Source organism: Vollenhovia emeryi, unplaced genomic scaffold (genome assembly GCF_000949405.1).
Source record: "Vollenhovia emeryi isolate VEMERY1.0 unplaced genomic scaffold, V.emery_V1.0 DF939204.1, whole genome shotgun sequence".
Taxonomy (NCBI): domain Eukaryota; kingdom Metazoa; phylum Arthropoda; class Insecta; order Hymenoptera; family Formicidae; genus Vollenhovia; species Vollenhovia emeryi.
The window spans coordinates 204,319-225,062 of NW_011967162.1; the positions used below are offsets into that span (position 1 = coordinate 204,319).

At 43.3% G+C, this 20,744-nt stretch overlaps 1 protein-coding gene across 1 annotated transcript in view; it reads left to right on the plus strand.

Annotated features, from left to right (window-relative positions):
- The window catches only part of LOC105561641 (neurotrimin), a 235,193-nt gene that overhangs the window by 115,817 nt on the left and 98,632 nt on the right, over positions 1-20,744 (plus strand). The window contains exon 2 of the mRNA XM_012011804.1: positions 15,207-15,301. Coding sequence (XP_011867194.1) covers positions 15,207-15,301 — 95 coding nt within the window. The remainder of the gene's footprint in view (positions 1-15,206; positions 15,302-20,744) is intronic.

Sequence of the window (20,744 nt, forward strand, 5' to 3'; positions counted from 1 at the left end):
AATTAATTATTAAAGCTATATTATTAATTTAATTTGTAAATAAATAAAAATATAGCTTTCCAAAAACAAAGACGTAATTTGAATTTTATTAACAATTAATTTAGAACAAGAAATTCATATCTTGTGCCGAAATGCATTTGTTAAAGTCAAACGTTTGGGCTCCAAGATGGCGGACGAGTCAGCTCCCCTTTATCTAGTCTGAGCGGTTTTATCCCTCGCTCGGACACGACGATTAAATGTTATCCGCGGAAATTTATATATATTTCAAAGCGTCGCACGTTACTCCGCGCAATTCCGGTCGAGTCGAAAAAACATACGTCAGGAAGTTTTGCGGATTCGTTTTTGTCGTTTATTGTTCGACCGTGCGACTCGGTCCGTTCAAACGTCGTTTTCCTGTTTGCCGTGGTTTCGTATAAAAGGGGCACTTTATGTGGGGAACGGAAACGAATCCCCGAGTTTTTCAAAGGGGCATCCCGCCAGCCCAAACGTAGCGTTTGTCTAAACTGCGGCGCTCGCTGTAAGTTCCATTTACCGCAGCCTTTTAAAAGCACCAAGAGCCGAACAATTTCACTGTAACGGTTTTCCTATGTAGGACGCTGCTAGAAAAACATCCGATTCTTAGAGTAAATTTTTCACGACCGTGGCTCGTCTCACCTGACATTTCCTGCCGATTCCCGCGCGCGATAAACAAGCACATCGATAATCATTACATAACGAACGTATTCGCGACGGCTGCTGATAAAAAGCGTATATTATTAAAGTAAGTACCCTTTGAGTTCTTTACGAGCGCTGCGATGGGTTTTCGGCGGCGCTCGAGATCTTCCGTGTCACGTAATGGCAGTTTCGCTGCCTACAAAAATATCGGCGCTACAGGAGTTTCATTGGGAAAAATTATTTTTATCTTTAATTCTATGTTCACACACGCGCGCGCGCGCGCGCGCGCACGTGTAGGTCTGTAAAATAGTCGCGCAATTGAAGTATTTTATTTATTCGAGCCCGGCTATCGAAATTGAACGAAAACTTGAATCCGCTACCAAATAGCCAGAGGTCTTTTTTCAATTATACTTGTTCGTTCAAAACAAAACCGTTTAATAAATCGTGAGGTGTTTCGGCATCTCGCTCGTCAGTCGAAACGAAAGCTCGAGGTCGCAAAAGTGTCCCGCGCTTATGGCAATTTTACATTTCCACGAATATGAGATCGCTGTCGCGAGACACATTCTTGATTAGACCTCGGCATTCTGTTCTGGTTCCGCCAGGACGCGTATACCTTGGTGTCTCTGTGTCTTAACTTTTGCGCGTGCAGTCACAAAAATAGCGGCGAGATAAAACTCTCGTATAACCCTCTAATAACCCTCTTCCATCGGCAGTAACTTAGTCCGTTCTTCGAAGGGAGTTACTTCAACTTTGCTCCAATTCCTCCGCTCGTCAGCCTCTTCGCCCGCTCTTCTCCCCTCCTTTGTCCTTCTCGCAGTCGACTCTTCTTCCGTCAACTCTCCACTACGGTCTCGCCAAGTGGCCAAGACCACTCGGCACGAAGACCAACGGGTACCAACACCAGCGTCATCAAATGTTAACGGTACAAACAGCGTCCGTAAAGCTCGCGATGCGCAACGGCGGTTACAGTGACGTTTACACATGATAGTGCCATTTGTTTAATTACGCGTACTATTTAAAAATGAGACGCAAAGCGTGCGGAAGGCTGAGACGTCTTTCGACGAGCGATCGAGACACTAGACGCAAAGGACCGATTTCATCCCGAGAAGTCGCAAGGCGAGGCCCGGGTGTTTGAGGCGATATCGCAGCAGCGCGGCTCTACTTACATTCGTTACTTCGTAAGGTGCTTGTATCCATTATCCATTGAACGGGCGCGCGCCGTGGACGAGGTCGCTCCCCTTTTTCCTCCCGCGGGCTCGAGCGAGTTACGAGATCGGAACAAAGGGCGAACAAACGCCCCGGTCGTAATGGGCACGGACGTTAACAAAGTCGCGGGCATGTCGCCTCCCCCTCGGGCGCGACGCCCGTAATCTCTCTTCGCCGCGGTTAAATCTTACAGCCGGCCATTGTACTTCGGGCTTAATGACGCCTGCTGCGGAACGGACACCGTTGGCTCTGTGCTATCGACGGGCTGGCAAACGCGCGCGAATGGAGAACGCCAAGACCGTGGTACAACTAGTATGTCCACTCCGTCATTTGTTTGGTTTTGCATCAATCCCGACTGCGTATCCTTTTGACTATGGAAACCTGGATTGCTGGTGGCGGAAAAAAATGTAATGAAAACACGTAATGTACATGTGAAAAGCGTCACAGTGGTCGTATACCAAGAACTAAAGTGTCATAGCGTCACGGCCGTGATCAGATGATCAGAAAGCGAGCTGCAGCCAGCTGAGATGCTTGTGATTTTCAAGAAGAACATTTTTAAAAAAGAGATGGACCGGTATTGTTTTGTAGAAAAGTGCCAAACAACAAAGTACAAGCGCCAACATAAGGAAAATGATACGAGTTTATATATTTTTAGAACACGAACGTACCTAAAATATATAAACTCGTGTCATTTTCCTTATGTTGGCGCTTGTACTTCGTTGTTTGGCACTTTTCTACAAAACAATACCGGCCCATCTCTTTTTTAAAAATGTTCTTCTTGAAAATCACAAGCATCTCAGCTGGCTGCAGCTCGCTTTCTGATCATCTGATCACGGCCGTGACGCCATGACACTTTAGTTCTTGGTATACGACCACTGTGGCGCTTTTCACATGTTCATTACGTGTTTTCATTACATTTTTTCCGCCACTAGCAGTCCAGGTTTCCATAGTCAAAGGCGTATCCGTCATTTTTGTCCCAACCAATGAGAGAAGAGCCTGTATGTGTGGTAGTGCAGTCTTGATGAGTACGTATAGTACATACACACACGTCGCTGGATCCTGGTCGAAACCATGTAACACCACGTGATCGGGACCGAAAAGATCAAAGGGCCGACAGTGGGCGAGCATACTAGTTGCACTGTGGTATAATTAGAAAGCCTTGTGTCCACGATCCAAGAACTGCGTCCAAGTTCTAACTCCGGGAAATGTGTAGCCAATCGACTAGCAGCTTTTCCGTAAAAAATGCAAGCGTTGATTGGCTACACGTTTCTCGGAACCCAAACTCGGACACAGTTCTTGAATCGCGGACATAAAGGCTTCAGGCCCATTCCGACATCTTTTTGGTTTTACGTCGATCCCTTCTACGTGTTATCATTTCTTGTTGCCAACCAATAAGAGAAAAGCTGCGCGTGTGATAGTGTAGCTTTGCCGAGTACGTACATAGACACACTAAACCATGTCGTAATGCCACGTGATCGGGACCGAAAAGATCAAAGGCAGAGGGTGGGCGCACTAGTTACACTACGGCCAAGACGTAGGCGGGGGAGAAGCGCCGCAGGTCCGGCGAGGGTGTGCGCGTTTTACTACTTGACGCGACGTGTATGGCCGTTACGATTGCGATTTATATTACATTCCTTCCCCCGCTTCTTAGGGTTTTATGAACGCTATTTCTCACGATGCTCCGCGTCACGTGACCCTCGAGGGGTCGCCGTTAGCGACGTATCCGCGGGCGTTAATTACGGCCAATTAGTCGCGCCGTGCATTAAACTGCGCGTCGCGTGCGTATTAGGTGCCCGTTGTACGTACTTATATATTGCAAAGCCTTGTCGATAAGCGCGACGATAACGCGAAAGAAGTATTTCGCCATAGATCAATCCGGCGTCCCTTAAGATAGCAGCGCTATGCCAGCTATGCGGTAATAAGTATTACAGCTGTAATCGCGACCCCGCGTCGTCGCGTTTCCGTTGTTTTCTCTTCCGGCGGAGCGAGAGATCAACGTCCTCCACAAGGCAGAGATTACCACGCAGACTTTAGACGGGGAATTCCACCGGCAGATGTATTTGCCGCGTAAACAATAATTATCGTATGCAATTAAGTGCAGCTTTATTCCTGGCGGGATGAAACTCGAAGTTGGCGGGAGGCACACGACACGCGTATACCGCGGGATAATTGCGTTCCCCGAATATTATCTCCTTAGCGTGGCCGTACGGATCCGATTTAATCGCCTGAACGTGCGAATTAATTACTTTCGCTTAGGATTGACGCCACTTTATCAAACGGTCGTGTCCTTTTCTCCCCCGCTGCAAAACAGGCAGGGATTTTTCTCGCTTTTGCACACCCTCTCTCGCTCTCCGCGTTCAAGAGACGATAAGAATCGTCCGTGCCTCTCGCGACTTCGTCGTGCGGTTATATTTATTTTAGAATTAGCCTGGCGTTTATAGCGCTTTATGACAAACTTCGCAGCGTAATTTTAGAGACGACTCGGCTGTGCGTGTCGACGTATTTAGCGCGCAAACAATAATTACCGTATGCAATTAAGAGGAATCCCGTCGGTGAAAACGGCTGTGGGGCGGCCGGGGGGCGGGGGGGGGATGGGAAAGGCGGATGTCGGAGGGCCGAACTTCTGGTACCGCGTACACGGCGGTGAAGCATCGAAACGGAACGTTTGCCAACGCGTGTCGACACGGCGCGGATGAAGAGGCCCGGCTAATTCGATCTTGTTACTCGAGTCAAAGAGCGGCGCGTATCCGTTGAGAAATTTCAATTGATCTTGCCGACGAAATACGGCGATAGAATTTCCGACGATTTCGCCGATAACGAACGTAATACTGCCATTAGTATACACAGCGGCGATGGGGCTCGAGTTTCATCGCAAAGGTATTTTTGAACGTTTCGCCGGGGAAGCTCTTTAACGCGGCTTTGATTTGGCGAGTTTATGGAATTATGTGAAATTAAAATAACACGCGAATTTTCGGTATACGGTATCGAATCCCGCCGCACTTGGGTTTTATTTCGAATTGATGCGACGCGATACGGGACGTATCGTAATTTGCAATCTGCGCGGTTCTCAAGTAATACGATATGCATTATTTTAATTAATATTTAAATTACACGTTATTAAATAACGAAATTCTGTAATGAAATCCGAAATATTTATTCGAGATGCGATCAGAGGAGCACGCCGCGGAAACATAACGGATTAATCATTCGCCATAGATATCCCGGGGTTCATTAAAACTCCCAAGATATTTCGAGGTTTAATTAATGTCTGCTTCGCCGAATGTTTCCGTTATTTATGTGGGACGTAATGTTGATTGACATCCCAAATTTGATGCGGATCGTCGTATCGATCCGTTTTTAATTCAAAAAAGTAATCTCTATGCAAAGTAATTTCTCGGGCACAAATTTTTATTACGTACGCGGGTAACATTGGTACATTCAATAATCCCAAAAAGGTAGCACACATCTCTTCCGCGGGTATAAACGATACGTAATTATCTTTTTTTTTCCCCCCTACGTCGACTCAAATATTGTCACGTCATAAAGCGCTCCATTCCATTTTGTCTCGCGGGATTACCGCGTAACAAGGTGAAAAGGCGAACGCCGGGCGTTTCTCGTTGAGAATTAACCGTAAGGAAATATCTGCGGGCTGCGAAACCGCGGAGCGCGGCACATTCTCTCTTTTATATCTCGCATTATACATTTATTGTACCGCGTAAGCCAGCTGGGCAAGGGTCATTAAGAACTTATAATTTCCCCGGGAAGCGAAACTACGGGAGACCGGGAAAGAATTCATGGGAAAGCTCGATTTCCCTCGATATGAAAATCGCTCGAGCGAAATACGCGCGCGTTGAATGAACCCAACGGCGAGCGGGAGCGGGTACGGCGGGGGGAATAGAAACGCGGGTAGACGCCGGGGAATAGAAAATATAACGTATTGTACAAATGCTCGCTGGTGGATAACTTATAGCACGTAGTATCTTGAATGCTCCGCGTAAGCGCGCTTGTGTACATGTCGTGAACGCGTGCGATGCACATTTCCGCGAGATTTCACCGGCAACCTTACGGAGGGAGGAGAGAGATCAAGAGAGAGAGAAAGGAGCAAGTGCGTCAGAAATCGCGCGCTTCCCTTCTTTAGCCACGGTATTCCCTGACGAGTACAATCGGGTAGACGGAATGTAAATCATCTTAGGCTAGGAATTGCGGTAGGGGTTCTCTCAGAAATGCGAATCGTCGACAGCGGAATACCGCCTCGACGAGGCTATGGATCTCTCGATGTGGTATTTTTATTGTCGCGGGTAATCTTTTTTCGGTGGCGCGCACCCTCACCGGCTTTTGAACCCCGACAGTAATTGAATCGTGTGCGAGCGAACTAAGATGCCTCATCTCTCAGGACCGCAGGGGGGAGGACAAAGAGAAAAAAATCAAATCTGCCCTCCCCCCTCTCTCTCTCTCTCTCTTCCAGCGTAATCTAATTTTCTTTAATCCGATAGCTTTTTTCGTCTCGTAGCATAGCTTTCTTTCAAGTTTATTTGTGTGTATAATCAATTCGATGCGATTGCAACAGATTCGATAATAACATGAAAATGATAAAATTGTTAACGCATAAAACCTGTGCAAATCGTTCAATCGAAATATCGATTCGTTTTCGAGGCAAGTGCAAAAAATTTGTAGTGTCTATATGGCGCGATTAATTTCACGACAAGGATCATTCTCGGTTAGATACCGAAGTGACTGAACTTTTACATTTATAGGCACTTGCTATTTTGAGATCGAATGAACAAGCTTTTAATTTCAATCCGCTCGTTCATTCGACTCTTCAACCGAGGACTTGTACTGCATTGACGGTGTCTTTGAAAAAGAAAGTATCGAGGATCGATTTATTCTATAAACTCGCGCGAATCGCTGACCTAAATTTTTACGATGCCATCATTATTTATTAAACGCGAAATATGTTAAGCGCGATATTTTTGCGCCTCGGCTAATGTATTTATAAATTTTATCGCTTATATACTTTTACTGTCACCGGCATAAGTATGCGGGATCAGACGTGCCGGATGCACGCCGTGAGTCACCCCGGCGGTATTTTAAATAGCACGCGTTGTAAAAATATATCGCGATATTAAACATCTAATTTCATTTAATTTCCTCCGGAAGAAGATATCGACAAAGTAGAACGTTACGCGATATAATCGTTCGAGAACGTATTGACATTCGCGCAGCTTATAAGGTTGCTCGGCGGAAAATAAATCGTATTTATCTCGGTTACTTAATGGTTTGAATATAATTTCTCGCCCTAAATGCGGAGTAAAAAAATTATTAAACGTAACGACAGTAAGCCCGCTATGAAGTTCGGTGTTAACGCTTCCGGAATGGGTACGATGTGTTGTAAATCACGCCGAAAATCACGCGACGTCGAGAAGCGGGTTTTGAACGGCGTTTTAAATAATATAAAAATATTCGTAGCAGCACTGTGCGCGCACTTGGGGGATATTTTGCACGTGTGCCGCCGTCGCAGACAACCTTACATATATCAGCTGACATTAGCCAACAATAGTTTGCAGACCGGATTGCTGAACTTGAAAAGAGCCCGCTGTCACGAACACGTCGACAGCGCCTTGAAAACCCAAGTGGCCAAAATAAATAGACCGACACGAGGTAGGAAACGTGAGGTCGTTCCTGGTGCATGAAAGTGTAAACCCAGATAACAAAGTGTGTCCCGACACGAAATGCAATCTGTTACAAGTATCACATGCTGCTTCTTTGCCAACACATCCCGGTGGCAATAAACCTGAAACGCGGCGACACAAGTGATATCGCGTACAAACATACGGCTCCGTTGTACGACACGACACTGGAATAATTAATTGTTCCGCCGGTGACCTCCTTCTTCAGATGAAACGATTTCCCGCGGTCACCGCTCGTTGTTGCGCGTCGCGACAATTGAATGCTTTTCTATTTATTCTCACGTCGAACTTAAATGCATACAAATTGTCACCGAAGCCCCCGGCGACTGTTGTTTCACGCTAAGCAGAATAACTAGGGGTGCATAATGATCCTCGTGGCTCAACGTTGAACGTTCAGGGGATGCTGGAGTGATTCTGTACTTTTGGCACCTTTTGCTCTTAGAACCGTCAGTTTGCGAAAACATTTGTGTAATATACAAATTATGTGGCTTTTGTGTACAGACCGGCAGTGCCCCACTATTCAGATTAAGTGAAAGAACAGCAAGGTATCGTTGAAATTAAGTTTAGGAGCTTAACAAGAAGTCTATTCACTCGAATAAGTTTATTATAGGTTAAGTAACTTATCTGACACAGATCCTATTCTGGATAGGTAAAGTAACCTATAACTTATTCGAGTGAATAGATTTTTGTTAGGCTTCTAAATTTAATTTCAATGATACCATGCTGTTCTCTGATTTAGTCCGAATAGTGTAACACTGTCGGTCTGTACACAAAAGCCACATGATTTGCATATTACACAAACGTTTCACGAATTGACAGTTCTAGGAGCAAAAGGTGCCAAGAGTGCAGAATCGCCCCGGCATCCCCGTAACGGAGGTTAAAATTCGAAAGGTATTTTGTCATTCGAGGCAATCGTTTATCTCTTCGGCGGACCCCACAGTACATCAATTCGTGGTCGGCGTCGTGGTCTGTTATTACAACAAATTGGACACAGATCCTATTCTCGTGTTTCCCGTAGATTCCTACCAACTATCTCTCGCAAGGAATGAGTTTCGAATGAGTTACCGTTGCAGGCATTAAGCCGTTTGCAACGAGAGAGAGAGAGAGAGAGCCGTGCGCGGGAGGGAAGTTACTGCTAGCCCGCGCGAAGTGATTTCAGAGGAGCGAGATATTTCAGACTCCAGAAATGGTGAAATAAAGCGGCCGACGCGTTGCGCTGTTCATGGCTCGTTATTATGCTATACGCCTTGTACCACGTGGGCTCGCGAGGAGCCGCGAAATACTGGCGCAAGAGGGATGAAAATGAACGAGTGGGTACGGGACCGACGCGGAGGCGCTGAGTCTTGAGAAAATGAGAAGGGGACGGGAAACGATGAGAGACGTACCGTGGCGCGAGAGAGGGACGAAACGACGGGGAAAAACGAAGTCCAAGTGCTGAATTAGACGATGCATAAAAGGAAGGGAATGTTCTACCTGAGAATAAAGACGGAGAATGAGGAAACGGGAGAGAGCTTTGCACGTCGCGACGGGAAAGGGAGCGAATAAATTTCTTATTAGGCTCCGGGCGTCGATATTATCCGAAGGACGTCTGGTCGTAAATAAGATCTGAAAATTCATTCCGCCTCGCGTAACGTTTGTATTCGCAACAATACGGCGCGATCGTTAGATTGTATAAACGATTAGTTATTATCGGCCGGGAGAGAATTATGGGAGGAACGGTGCATAAATGTGCATAAATGCCCCGCGAACGACCGTAGTGAGAGCAGAAAGACGAGAGCGTGCAATTCTCAACGCCGACGGTATTTCCGAACAACGGGCAGCGAACCAGAATCAAAAGGGCGCGCGCACGGAATGCAGGAAGTGGCAGGATAGCGCGAATCAACTCAAATAAGTCGCGACGGGTCGGATAATGAGAGCAGAGGTCGACCGGGGAGGGGAGGGTGGGTGGAGGGCGAGAGCTGCGCGAGCGAGTCACAAAAGAGGCGAGCTTTCGCGAATCCGAAGTACGGCAAACAAGTGAAAAAGGGGAGAGAAACGCGCGTGCATAAAGCATCTCGCGCTTCGGGGATTTCGCGACGCGCGTTTGCCAGCGGCTGCCATAAATGCCGGGGAGGATCCATAAATAGGGGCGCGTTGTCGAACCGTACGTACGGGATTCTCGTTCATTTCGCAACGCTGTAACCGAAACAGCCTCGGGAAGCTACGGCAAGTCTCTCCCGTCCGCGTCCACGACGATAATCTCCCGGCGTCGGGAGCTTCCGGGACTTCCGAATTCTTCTCGCCGAGGAGAACCGCGATCCCTCTCGTCTCTCGTGTACTCTTCCGTTTGACCTCCCTCCGAGCGCGCTTCCACTCGGAAGCGACGAAAATCGAGGGAGCGTAGCCGCCGAGGTGAGAAATGCCACGTTGCGGAGGTGTTTCAACGCGGTTCACTGGCTCTCGGCTATGCGGGCTTTTCACGAGCGATCGCAATAGACAAGGCTGCGGTTTATCTGCGGACGGAGTATTATTAAAACAACGTGCGAGGCTGCCGCTCGGGAGTTTAATCATAAGAATGTTAAGGGAATCCTAAAGCCGTCTGTTTTATCGACATTCTTTGTAAATCAAGTAATCTTTTAATTGGCTTTATAGAAATGCAAACCTCCCCTCTTCTACGGAATTAAAGTACGCAACAAAATCTAGGCTATGCTGGTCGACTTCATATAAAAAACGAAGAAAATTTTTAATTTTACTATAAAGCCGCTGGCGAACTCGATTAGTGTCGATAAGATAGGAGACGGAATTAAAAAGTCAATTATCGACATTTTTAATTCCAAGCTCTACTCGGTCCGAGAAATTTATAGCTAATCAATTTGCAACTTTTACGAAAAATCAGTAATTTTATTAGCTACGCATTGCTCAGACCGAGATTTTGGATCGAATTCTAGCATCGTCAACACCATGGCTTTGCTGACAATCTGACAGGTTTAGCAGCGACCTCTCTCGAAAAAGCCTGCAACTATTTCTACACGCCATACTGCTCTTTTTCTTTTCTTGTAGACTTGAATTTCTTGCGTTTATTAGAAGTAATCTTTTTTCCTAGGCTATTAATCTTAGTTCTAATTGCACGATATTGTTCTTACATGTTGTCCCTAGAGTATGCTGGTCTTATTTTGTACATATTTATTGTAGAATTGTTGTATCAAGCAAATATTGTCGTCAAGTGTACCAAAAGTTGGTAAAATTTTTAATTTTTCTTCGTTTTTGATATAAGTCTACCAGCATATGTTTAAATTTTGCTGCGTACTTTAATTCCGTAAAAGAGTTTTGCATTTCTATAAAGCCAATTAAAAGATTACTTGTAACAAAGAATGTCGATAAAACAGAAGGTTGTAGGATCCCCTTAATATCACTTTGGTCAGCAACGGAACCTCACCCTTTCACCTCTGTCTCTGGCTTTTAATTACATGTCGCTTTTGCGTTCATCATATATCATTTCGATACTACCCGCGTATCGAAAACATATCTCTCTCTGAGCGATGATATACGCGCTTATACTATTTTCCCGAATTGTGCCAGCGGTCGCGCAGATAAATGAGATCATAAATGAAAACTTATTTCGTACCGTAAATGTCGCGGGTTGACCGGAATTTTTTTTTGCTAATGCAAAAAAAAGTTGTCGTGCTCGAAATCCGGACGTTGATATTTTGACGTTCGTCCCATAAAGTGCATTAGTGACGATGTGCATCGGCGAACGCTCGTGATATTTTTTATCGTCCTCCAACCCTCGTGCCCTAACTCTCGCGTGCTCGCCGTTCCTTGCTCGCTTTTTTCGAAATGGTCGACTATTGGATTACTTACATACGCTTCGCCGGCCATAACTTAAAATGCCATGCCGGGCGACAATATGCGGGAGGCAGAGCGGGTAAGGATCGTGAAAAATGCAGGCCCACGTTACTCCCGAACAGCCGATGCCGAGGAGAGACGCATTTTTGTCTTAGCTTCGCGAAGTTAATCGGAAAATATATCGCGGACAATGCTTTCGGTGAAATTCACAGCGGTAGGCGTCCGCTCCGAGTCGTTGAGCGTTATCGTTTAGATTTGCGATGCAAATACAATGGCGAGGTCGTAAATGGCGCGCGCAACTTTTACAACGCGAGAGCCTGAGAATAGATCGCGCCGAGTTAAATATGACGAGGCAAAAACCGTGTGGCTCTCCATACCTGAATTCTTCAATGGAAAGCCACGCTGCGAAACCTGAAACGCGAGGAACAAATCGCGTTACTGTCGCCGTTTTCCGGGACGATCGATTGCGCTCTTCATTCACGGCTGCTAGGTATTTCGCCGAGAGCGAAATTTTCGATTAGAACGTAAGAACGCGATAATATTCCGCCGGTACTCGGAAGACGATCCGTCATGTGCATACTCGCTTTGTCGCGGTCTCCTCTTCCGGTCCGCGTAATTTCGTCCAATTGACGACGCGAATCGAGAGGCTCGACACGGACGAAGGTCGAGCGCGCACGTCCTCGCGAACAAAGGGCGCGTGACGGCGAGAGCCGTGTGTCATTCAGAGGTCGTTTCGCCGCGCCTTCTTGTCCGTCGGAAAAGAGGACTCGCTCCCGCCCTCTTCCCGCGGCGGTTCTCGCCGGAACCTCGCCTCGGACGGCCATTCTGCGGGCAGGTCCGATCCATCAATGCCCGGCGAAGCGGAGGCCCTGGTACCGGCCGAATTTCCCGCGAGGGCCACACCACGGCCCGTGGGCCGCCGATGGACGGGAAACTCTCCGCCGGAATTATGGTTCCCTTATGCTCCCATTATATATAACGGAGCCATCTACGATTATGTTCGCGCCGGTTTTAACTCCTTCCCCCCCCCCCCCCGCGTTCCCCCGTCCGCCTCGCGGCCCTCGCAAACAATCTCCGTAGGGCATTTTTGGCCCTTGATGGATGTTGACCTTTTAATGGGTCTCTCGCTCTCGGAGAGGCCACGTTTGCCGTACGTGGTTGTACGCGCTGTGTGCGCTCGCCGTGTGCGCTCGCCGGGGCGAGATTTGATGGACAATATCGTAATGCAGTCGCTGGAATAATTTCGTATCGACGATACCGGGCGGCCGGGGATATCCTTGGGCCGATGATCGATGCTGACGTTTACGCGTTATCGCCGGCGGAGAAACAGACGGCCGCTTTTGCGACGGCGCGGGGGGGGGACTTGTATTTTATTTACAATCCTATCACGCCGGAAGAGCGATTATACACGGTGTACACGCGCGACCGGGATACACTTTGTCGAATTTTAATCGAATACATTTACGCTGATCGCTCGCTTTTTACGTCGTGTGTACCACCCCCGTAACCGTACATTTCACATTTGGTAAAGATACACACCGACGCCAAGAGATTTAATTCAATTTTTTCCCCGCGATTACACGTGTACGTTCAGGTTAACCAATTTATTTCGCTTCAATAACGAGGATATAATAAAACTTATCGATCCGAATAAAAATCAATTTATACTTTATACAGTTTGCCATCAAATTCAATTTCGTGCGTTATCGCGCTGCAAAAATTCTTATTGATACAACGCGGTCCGCTTCACAGGGCTCGTAATTGAAATTTGTGTAGGTCATTGTCATAAACTCCACGCGCAGATTGTATTCCAGATACGCGCGTCCCATGTATGCTTACGTTCGACGTTACGAATGATCAATAGCAGTTGGACATTGTTCACGCGCACGTTCGCTGGAAGGTCCAGCGGCTAACGTCCGAAGTTACCAAATTGTCTATGGCCGACTTGCATTTTCGGCTGCGCCCGGCCACCGCTCGATCGTTTCCGCAAACATGATAGCCGTCTTCCTTATTCCGCCCGCTCTGCGCCTAACACGCTCGTATTACGACTCGCGACTCGGCGCTAGCCAATCCGAGACGAGGAAATTTATAGGCAATCATTTGCCTCAATAAGCTTGATGAGTTCCAGTTTTGTTCGACAACACTTAAAAATACCTGGGATCAAGGTTACGTTTCGAAATGTATTTCTTTGTAGAAGAATTTTACTTAAGGAGATGCTGGAGTGATTCTGCACTTTTGCACCTTTCTAACCTAGAATCTGTCAGTTCACGGAAACATTTGTGTAATATACAAAATAAATGGCTTACGCGTACAGATCGAAAGCAGCTTGCTATTCCGGCTAAATGAAAGAACAACATGGCATCACTGAAACTAAGTTTGTAAGTCTAAATAAGTGAGCTAAAAAATAAGTGAGCAATACAGACATACAGTACATGCAGTATGTGCGTTGCTCACTATTATTTTTTATTAGACTTACAAACTTAGTTTCAGTGATGCCATATTGTTCTTTCATTTTGCCGGAATAGCAAGCTCCTTTCGATCTGTACACGTAAGTCATTTAATTTGTATATTACACAAGTGTTTCCGCGAACTGATAGTTTCTAGGTTAGAAAGATGCTAAAGTGCAGAATCACTCCAGCATCCCCTTAAAAGATTATAATACACTTGCACGCATACTTGTACTATAAATTGTCGGTAAGTACAAAGTTTTCTCACATATTTCGCAACATAACCCCAAAGCCAGATGTCTTGGGTGGCTCGGCGCTCTCGATAAAAATGGCGGGCATATGATTGGCTCCGAGTGGTCAGTCATAAGCTGCGTATAAGTAAGTCAGAAGGATTGGATTTCGGCAATCTTCTTATGATTGCCGCGCTCCGACTTGTGGGTATCTTGTAACAGGCTTATAACTCGCTTACGTCTTGTGACTACTGACTTCTGTCTTATTGTAGACCGGGCTTTACTGGTGCGGCGGGCACGGCCGGGGCGTGCGGACCGATCGCATTGCGCGCCACATCGAGTGCATCCAATAATATCGCATTAAATTGCCGGGGAATAAATCTGTAACAGGCAATCCAAACGTGCATTTATCTTTCACGCCTGTGCCGGTGGCCATTTTTCTCCTCCGGCGCCCTTTGCCGCCCCATATCATATTTTATATCACTGGATATAATTTTCCCGCGCGCCCGCCATTTGACATTAGCGTCTTCACGCTTGGTATTTGCCGACACGTTTCGTCCAAATTCTATATATATACGTGTATCTATTTTATACGTCAATCACACGTGTAATAATAGCAATCATTGAGAAACGTTAAAACAGGCCAAATGTGACAAACAGTATCGCTCAAATGTTAATTTAATTGACTATTTCCCGAAGGGGTATTTCAAACGAGAAAGGCGAAGTAATGAAATTATCTCTTTTTAATCAGAATTTACTTAATAAAGTACAGTAACAGATATATTTAACTTTGATGTTAATCAACAAGCGAGTAACCTATTTAATGTCAACATTTAACTCAAACGGTAAACAAATAGATTTTTAATCAATTTTACTTGTATAATAGATGTTGAAATCAAATTTGTTTATTTTAAATAGGAAATCTAGGCAACTCAAATAAAATGTTGTCGATATTTACATGAGTACGCGATATTTAGAAGCAGTGTATATCTGTAATTAATTAATATCACGTAATTAATCGGTGCGCCGATACGTTTGAAGTGTCTTCAAATATTTATGTTATTTTATTTGATTATTTTAAAGGTAGACGAATTTCCTTGTTACGATACGTCGATTATACATTATTTACAACAATGCAATTTTATCTTTCCTTTTAGATCCTAAATTCAAGGAGCCAATAGCCAATGTTACCGCGCCAGTGGGAAGGGAAGCCATTCTCTCCTGTGTAGTTCAAGATCTCGCCGGATACAAGGTAATTCGAATTTTTATGGATATGTGTAAGCGCTGATCGATTCTTTATTGAAGCATGGCGCATCGTGGATGCGCCAATTAAACCCGCCGCAAAAATCTTTTTGCATCTGACAAATTTCTTCGAAAACCATTTCCCTTTTTCCACGCCGTTAAATTAATATAAGCGCCATCCAATCAAGAATTATATAATTTAATTATTCGGATATATTTTATTAGAAAAAAACATTTTCTCTACAAAAGTAATGATATCATTAAATTGCGCCAACTAAAATGGATATTTACACAAACTATAGATACTTTAGTATTTTAAAATGTTATATCCAAACAATCGAGCATAAGATTTCACCGAAATAAATAAAGGAGACAAAATTTTAATACTTGTTCAATAAAAATATAACGTTTCTCTTTTTCCACGCCGTTTAATTAATATTAGATAATATAAATAAATAGTTGAAGAGCTTTCTATAATAAATCTAGATTCTTATTGATCTTATTAAGCCTTCAACGAACAATCAATTATACCTTGATCCAATTAACTTTTCTTGTAAATAAATCAATGCGCCATAAAACTTTTAACAAATATTTCCATGTCATTTCAATTGTTTAGAAATCCGGATATTGCAAATATCAATAAATTGGGAAATAGTGATATCATTTTTTAACAATAAAATTCATAAGGTTCTGACGTGAAATCACAATTCGAAGGAATAAAGGATACAAGAGCCAAGGCGGGATGTTAGTGTCTAAATGATTTTAAGTTTTTAAATCGCGAAAAATTTACCTCAGCCAGGGTTTGAACCTGGACCTCCCTCGCACTAGGCGGGCGTCTCACCAATTCGACCATCGAGGCGTGCGGCAATATTTATCGCAATAAATAGTCTAACGTTATTTCACGAATGTCACATATCGTGACTGAAATCGAAATAGAGCTGCGCGCCGACTAATTTGTCAGTCTTACAACACAACTTTCGATATGAATCCCCATTATTGCCCACCCAGTACCCCCGTGTACCGAGTGAAACGAAGAACCGCTTTCTCATCCGCGTAATTTTAAACAATAAATTCACAAGGCTCTGACGTGAAATCGCAATTCGAAGGAGCGAAGGATATAAGAGCCAAGACAGGATGTTGGTGTCTAAATGATGTTAATTTTTACATTTCTTGCGAGAAATTTACCCGAGCCAGGATTTGAACCTGGAACCTCATTTTCTTTTATTACAGCATTTGTTATTTTAACTGTTTATCAGACAATCTGTTTATCAGCCGCGATGCGCTCTTATACCTCTTTTGCTTTGAGGAATCATAAAATGTGTTTTTATAGCATACTTACGGGAATAATTCATGAATAAGTAGTTAGGAACTGGCTGCGAAATTCTGCGCGGCCATTTCACGGTACCGCGAATGCCCCCCATGATAAGAAGTATCTAAATGGCGCTAAGCCACTTTAAGTGACGCGACAGTTTTGCAATATTAATGTGAAAATATTACCAATGCATGTTAGGAGGTAGCGGCTGGACAAAATCTTGTGATAATGCAAACACACCGTTGTGTAACCGATAATGTGTCATCGATTTTACATTGCCCGGCAAGATATTCTCGTCATGCCAGGCCAAGAATATAAATAAAAAAAATAAGAAACCGTACATTTTTAATATATTATTACGTTAATGCGTTTAAAGTTAAGGTAATTTAATATCCCCCGTAGTTGTATAATCAGTGCTGCGCTATTAATTTTACGTACCGCGGGTACTAGCAGATTTTACAGCATATAAAAGGTACGATATATTACAAGAGTAAAACTATCCATAGAAATATTCTGGAATAAAAGAGAATCCGGGATACTATACAATGGGTCGAGTTGTTTAACCCATTGACCTCGTTAGCAAACCACCACCAAAAAAAAAGAACCTAAATGAATTTCTATCTCTCCCCGGCGCTCTTTACACACTGCCGCACTTCAGACGGCCTGAAGAATCCTCCTGCGCAGCCGAAGCAATTAGTTAATTAATTAGTAAAATTACGCAGAGAGGTATAAAAATGAATACTCATCGAGTACAAGCTGGGACGCGATCTTATTCAGTCTTTATTCGCAATTCTGGTTCAGCTGTCGTCAGCTAAAGTGGGTTTAGCGACAATGTTATATAGGTAATGGCTTTGGCGGAGTACTAATTAGGGAATGAAAACCGCGTAAAGGAAGAACGGCGTCTCGAAGGGCAATTTGATAAAGTTTCTACGTCGAGGATCGGTTGCTCATCAGCCTCTTCCTTTCCTCGATTAATATGTGCTGGTGCTGTAATAAAGTCAATGCGCAAATGATTGATAATGCATTACTGAAACGAAATAGGGAATACCTTTCGCAAGTTAAAAGTGACTGTTTTTAAATTACCAAAACCCAGCGAAACGTCGGGTATGAAAAATTAAAAAAGCATTTGGTAGCTTGAAGTTTCTATTTTAACACGCTGTCGATATATAGTTTTCTGTCGTCTTTTTATATTCGCCGTTTTATGCTTTAAAACACCGTTTCATTCCTTAATCACGTATGTTTGACACTTTGCAGCTCGACAAATAACTTTTTCTTACAAAACACTTTTTCTAAATTGTTCTACGATTTTTTCAATTCACACACATACACAGTGTGCACAATTCGACTGGTAATCTTCACGTGGTGTTCAGTGGAAAACGCTAATGTCGGCGGTAAACGTCATTTTCCAAGAAAATGTATGGTTGTTTTCAAAGTGACTCGGTGCAAAAAAACTTGTAGGAAAATTTAAAATGGAGCGTTTTGTTGGGAAAAAAGTTGTACTTCTTGATACTTGTGTTGCAATTTTCAAGAAACAATTTTTTGTCGAGCTGTAGTGTCAAATTACGTAATTTTAAGGACGAAACCGTGTGTTTTTTAGGGCATTTTTTTTAAAGCATAGAACTGTGAAGATGAAAAGCCGATAGAAAACGATAGCACGTTAAAGTAGAAACTTGAAACTACAAAATGCTTTCTTTTATTAACGATGACTTCTCGCCGAGTTACAGCGATTTGAAAATAGCAAATTTTTAGCTTCTGAAAAAGTTCTCGATTTTTTTCTAGTGTATTATTCAAATATATCGAGCAAGTTCTAATAGAAAATTTTTGTGTTAAGATACAATTATTTCCTTTTTTTTGCTTCATAGCCGTAAATTGAGTCTATGTATATAAATTCTGCTCGTCGAATAAGTACGAAATAATCGCAGATTTAACATTCTCAGCGCATATGCGCAGCTTTTCACGAATTTGCTGTAACTGTCATGCAAAGTTCGCGCATAAACTCTCATTAGAATAAAAGGTTACATTTTTATTCGTTTTCCAGTTGGTGCGCGCGCGAAATTAGGTTATAAATAAGCTTTGTGCGAGAGATTTTTCCGTGCATGTATTTGTTTGGCATTCGAGACTGTATGAGAGCGTAACCAATAAGAAAGTCGCGCGGAAAAGGGTGCCATTGCAGTGTAAACGAAAAGGCGTCTCAAACAATAGGGCATTAGCTTTGTGAACTGTAATGAAAGTGCTTGCTACTTTGTTCACATTAAATGCTATTTGTGTTACGGGCTGCACAATGAATTATAATTGCTGAAAAATGTTGACGAAAGAATGCTTTTGACAAAGTCTTGCAGAGAGCACTCGACGCAGTTACTCTTCATTATTTTTACTACATTGTAACTGCGAAGAGCCTTATACGTGTATACAGTTTTCTCATATCTTTTATTTACTTATAGATCAATTTTATTGGTGAATATTACACAATTTAATTCGGCAATTTAAGATTACCTCATTGTACAAGATACACGTCTGAAAACCACAACTCATATGTTTAATTTTATACTAAACGATTACCGCACATTGTATCTCGCGTAGCGATATTCAATATTAAGGGGATGCTGGAGTGATTCTGCACTTTTGCACCTTTTGCACTTAAAACTGTCTGTTTCGTGGAAACATTTGTGTAATATACAAATTAAATGGCTCACGTGTACAGATCGAAAGCAGCTCGCTATTCCGGCTGAATTAGAGAACAATATGGCATCACTGAAACTAAATATGTAAGTCTAATAAAAATTAATAGTGAGCAACACACATACCACATGTACTGTATGTGTGTGTTGCTCACTATTATTTCTTATTAGACTTACAAACTTAGTTTCAGTGATGCCATATTGTTCCTTCATTCGGCCGGAATAGCAAGCTGCTTTCGATCTGTACACGTAAGTCATTTAATTTGTATATTACACAAGTGTTTCCGCGAACTGATAGTTTCTAGGTTAGAAAGGTGCAAAAGTGCAGAATCACTCCAGTATCCCCTTAACGTCAAGTATAAGCGCCATCCAATCAAGAATTATATAATTTAATTATTTGGATATATTTTATTAGGAAAAAAACATTTTTTTCGCTACAAAACTAATGATATCATTAAATTGCTCAAACTAAAATGGATATTTATAGATACTTTATTATTTTAAAATGTATATCCAAACAATCGAGCATAAGATTTTACCGAAAGAAATAAAGGAGACAGTAATATTCTTCTTCTTCCTCGTATTAGGCTTAAAAATCTGTTTTATTCAGTTCTTTCTGGTGCAGAACGAACTGGTAGTACTTTGAGCATTTGGTTTTTACTTCATCTTCGCTAGGCTGCTAACCTTGCCGAAGGAAACCTCCAATCTGGGGGACTGTACCCCTAAAAAAATATGTTTGGCAGGATACTCTCGGTGGTTACCACTTCCCTTCGGAAAGTTCCGAAAAAACCAGTGGTGTCCGTGGATTTCAACTCGGATCCTTTCGTTCATTTGTTTACTAAGCAGCGCACATTTCTCTGCGCCACACTCGCCACGACAATAATATTAATGAGACAAATTGTTAATACTTATTCAATAAAAATATAATGCAAACGACTTTACTACAAATAAACATTTTATTAAAAGTGGGCCTCTTCTAATCTAATTGTTAAGATATTTCATATCTTTCGCATTCGAGGGACGGCAGATAAATATTGTCGAAACGTACAAGTAAATATCGAATTGGTTTTCTTCGAATATATAATATCTGCCACTTAATATTGTTACGCGTCAAAAGTGTTGTTGTTACGCACGGAATTTTTCCAACTATCGTCAGTTCCAAATAGTCTATTTTTCTGATCAATTAGACCATACCGTAACAACCGCTTCATACACGAGGTCGGCGAAATTGCAATCGAATGTACCATCTGCCGTTCGGTGGCTTCCACAACGTTTGAATTACATTCCGTCAATCGAGAATTAATTGAGGGCTGTTTAATTAAGGGACGATACCGGTTATTTGGCTTCTAATTGTCGGTCATATCATAAAACATCCGCGTAACAACAGTCACTGTTCTCAGTCAACAAGTTGTACCGCGTAGATAAGAGCCTTCCTCAACGATCGCTTGTTACTTCATATACAT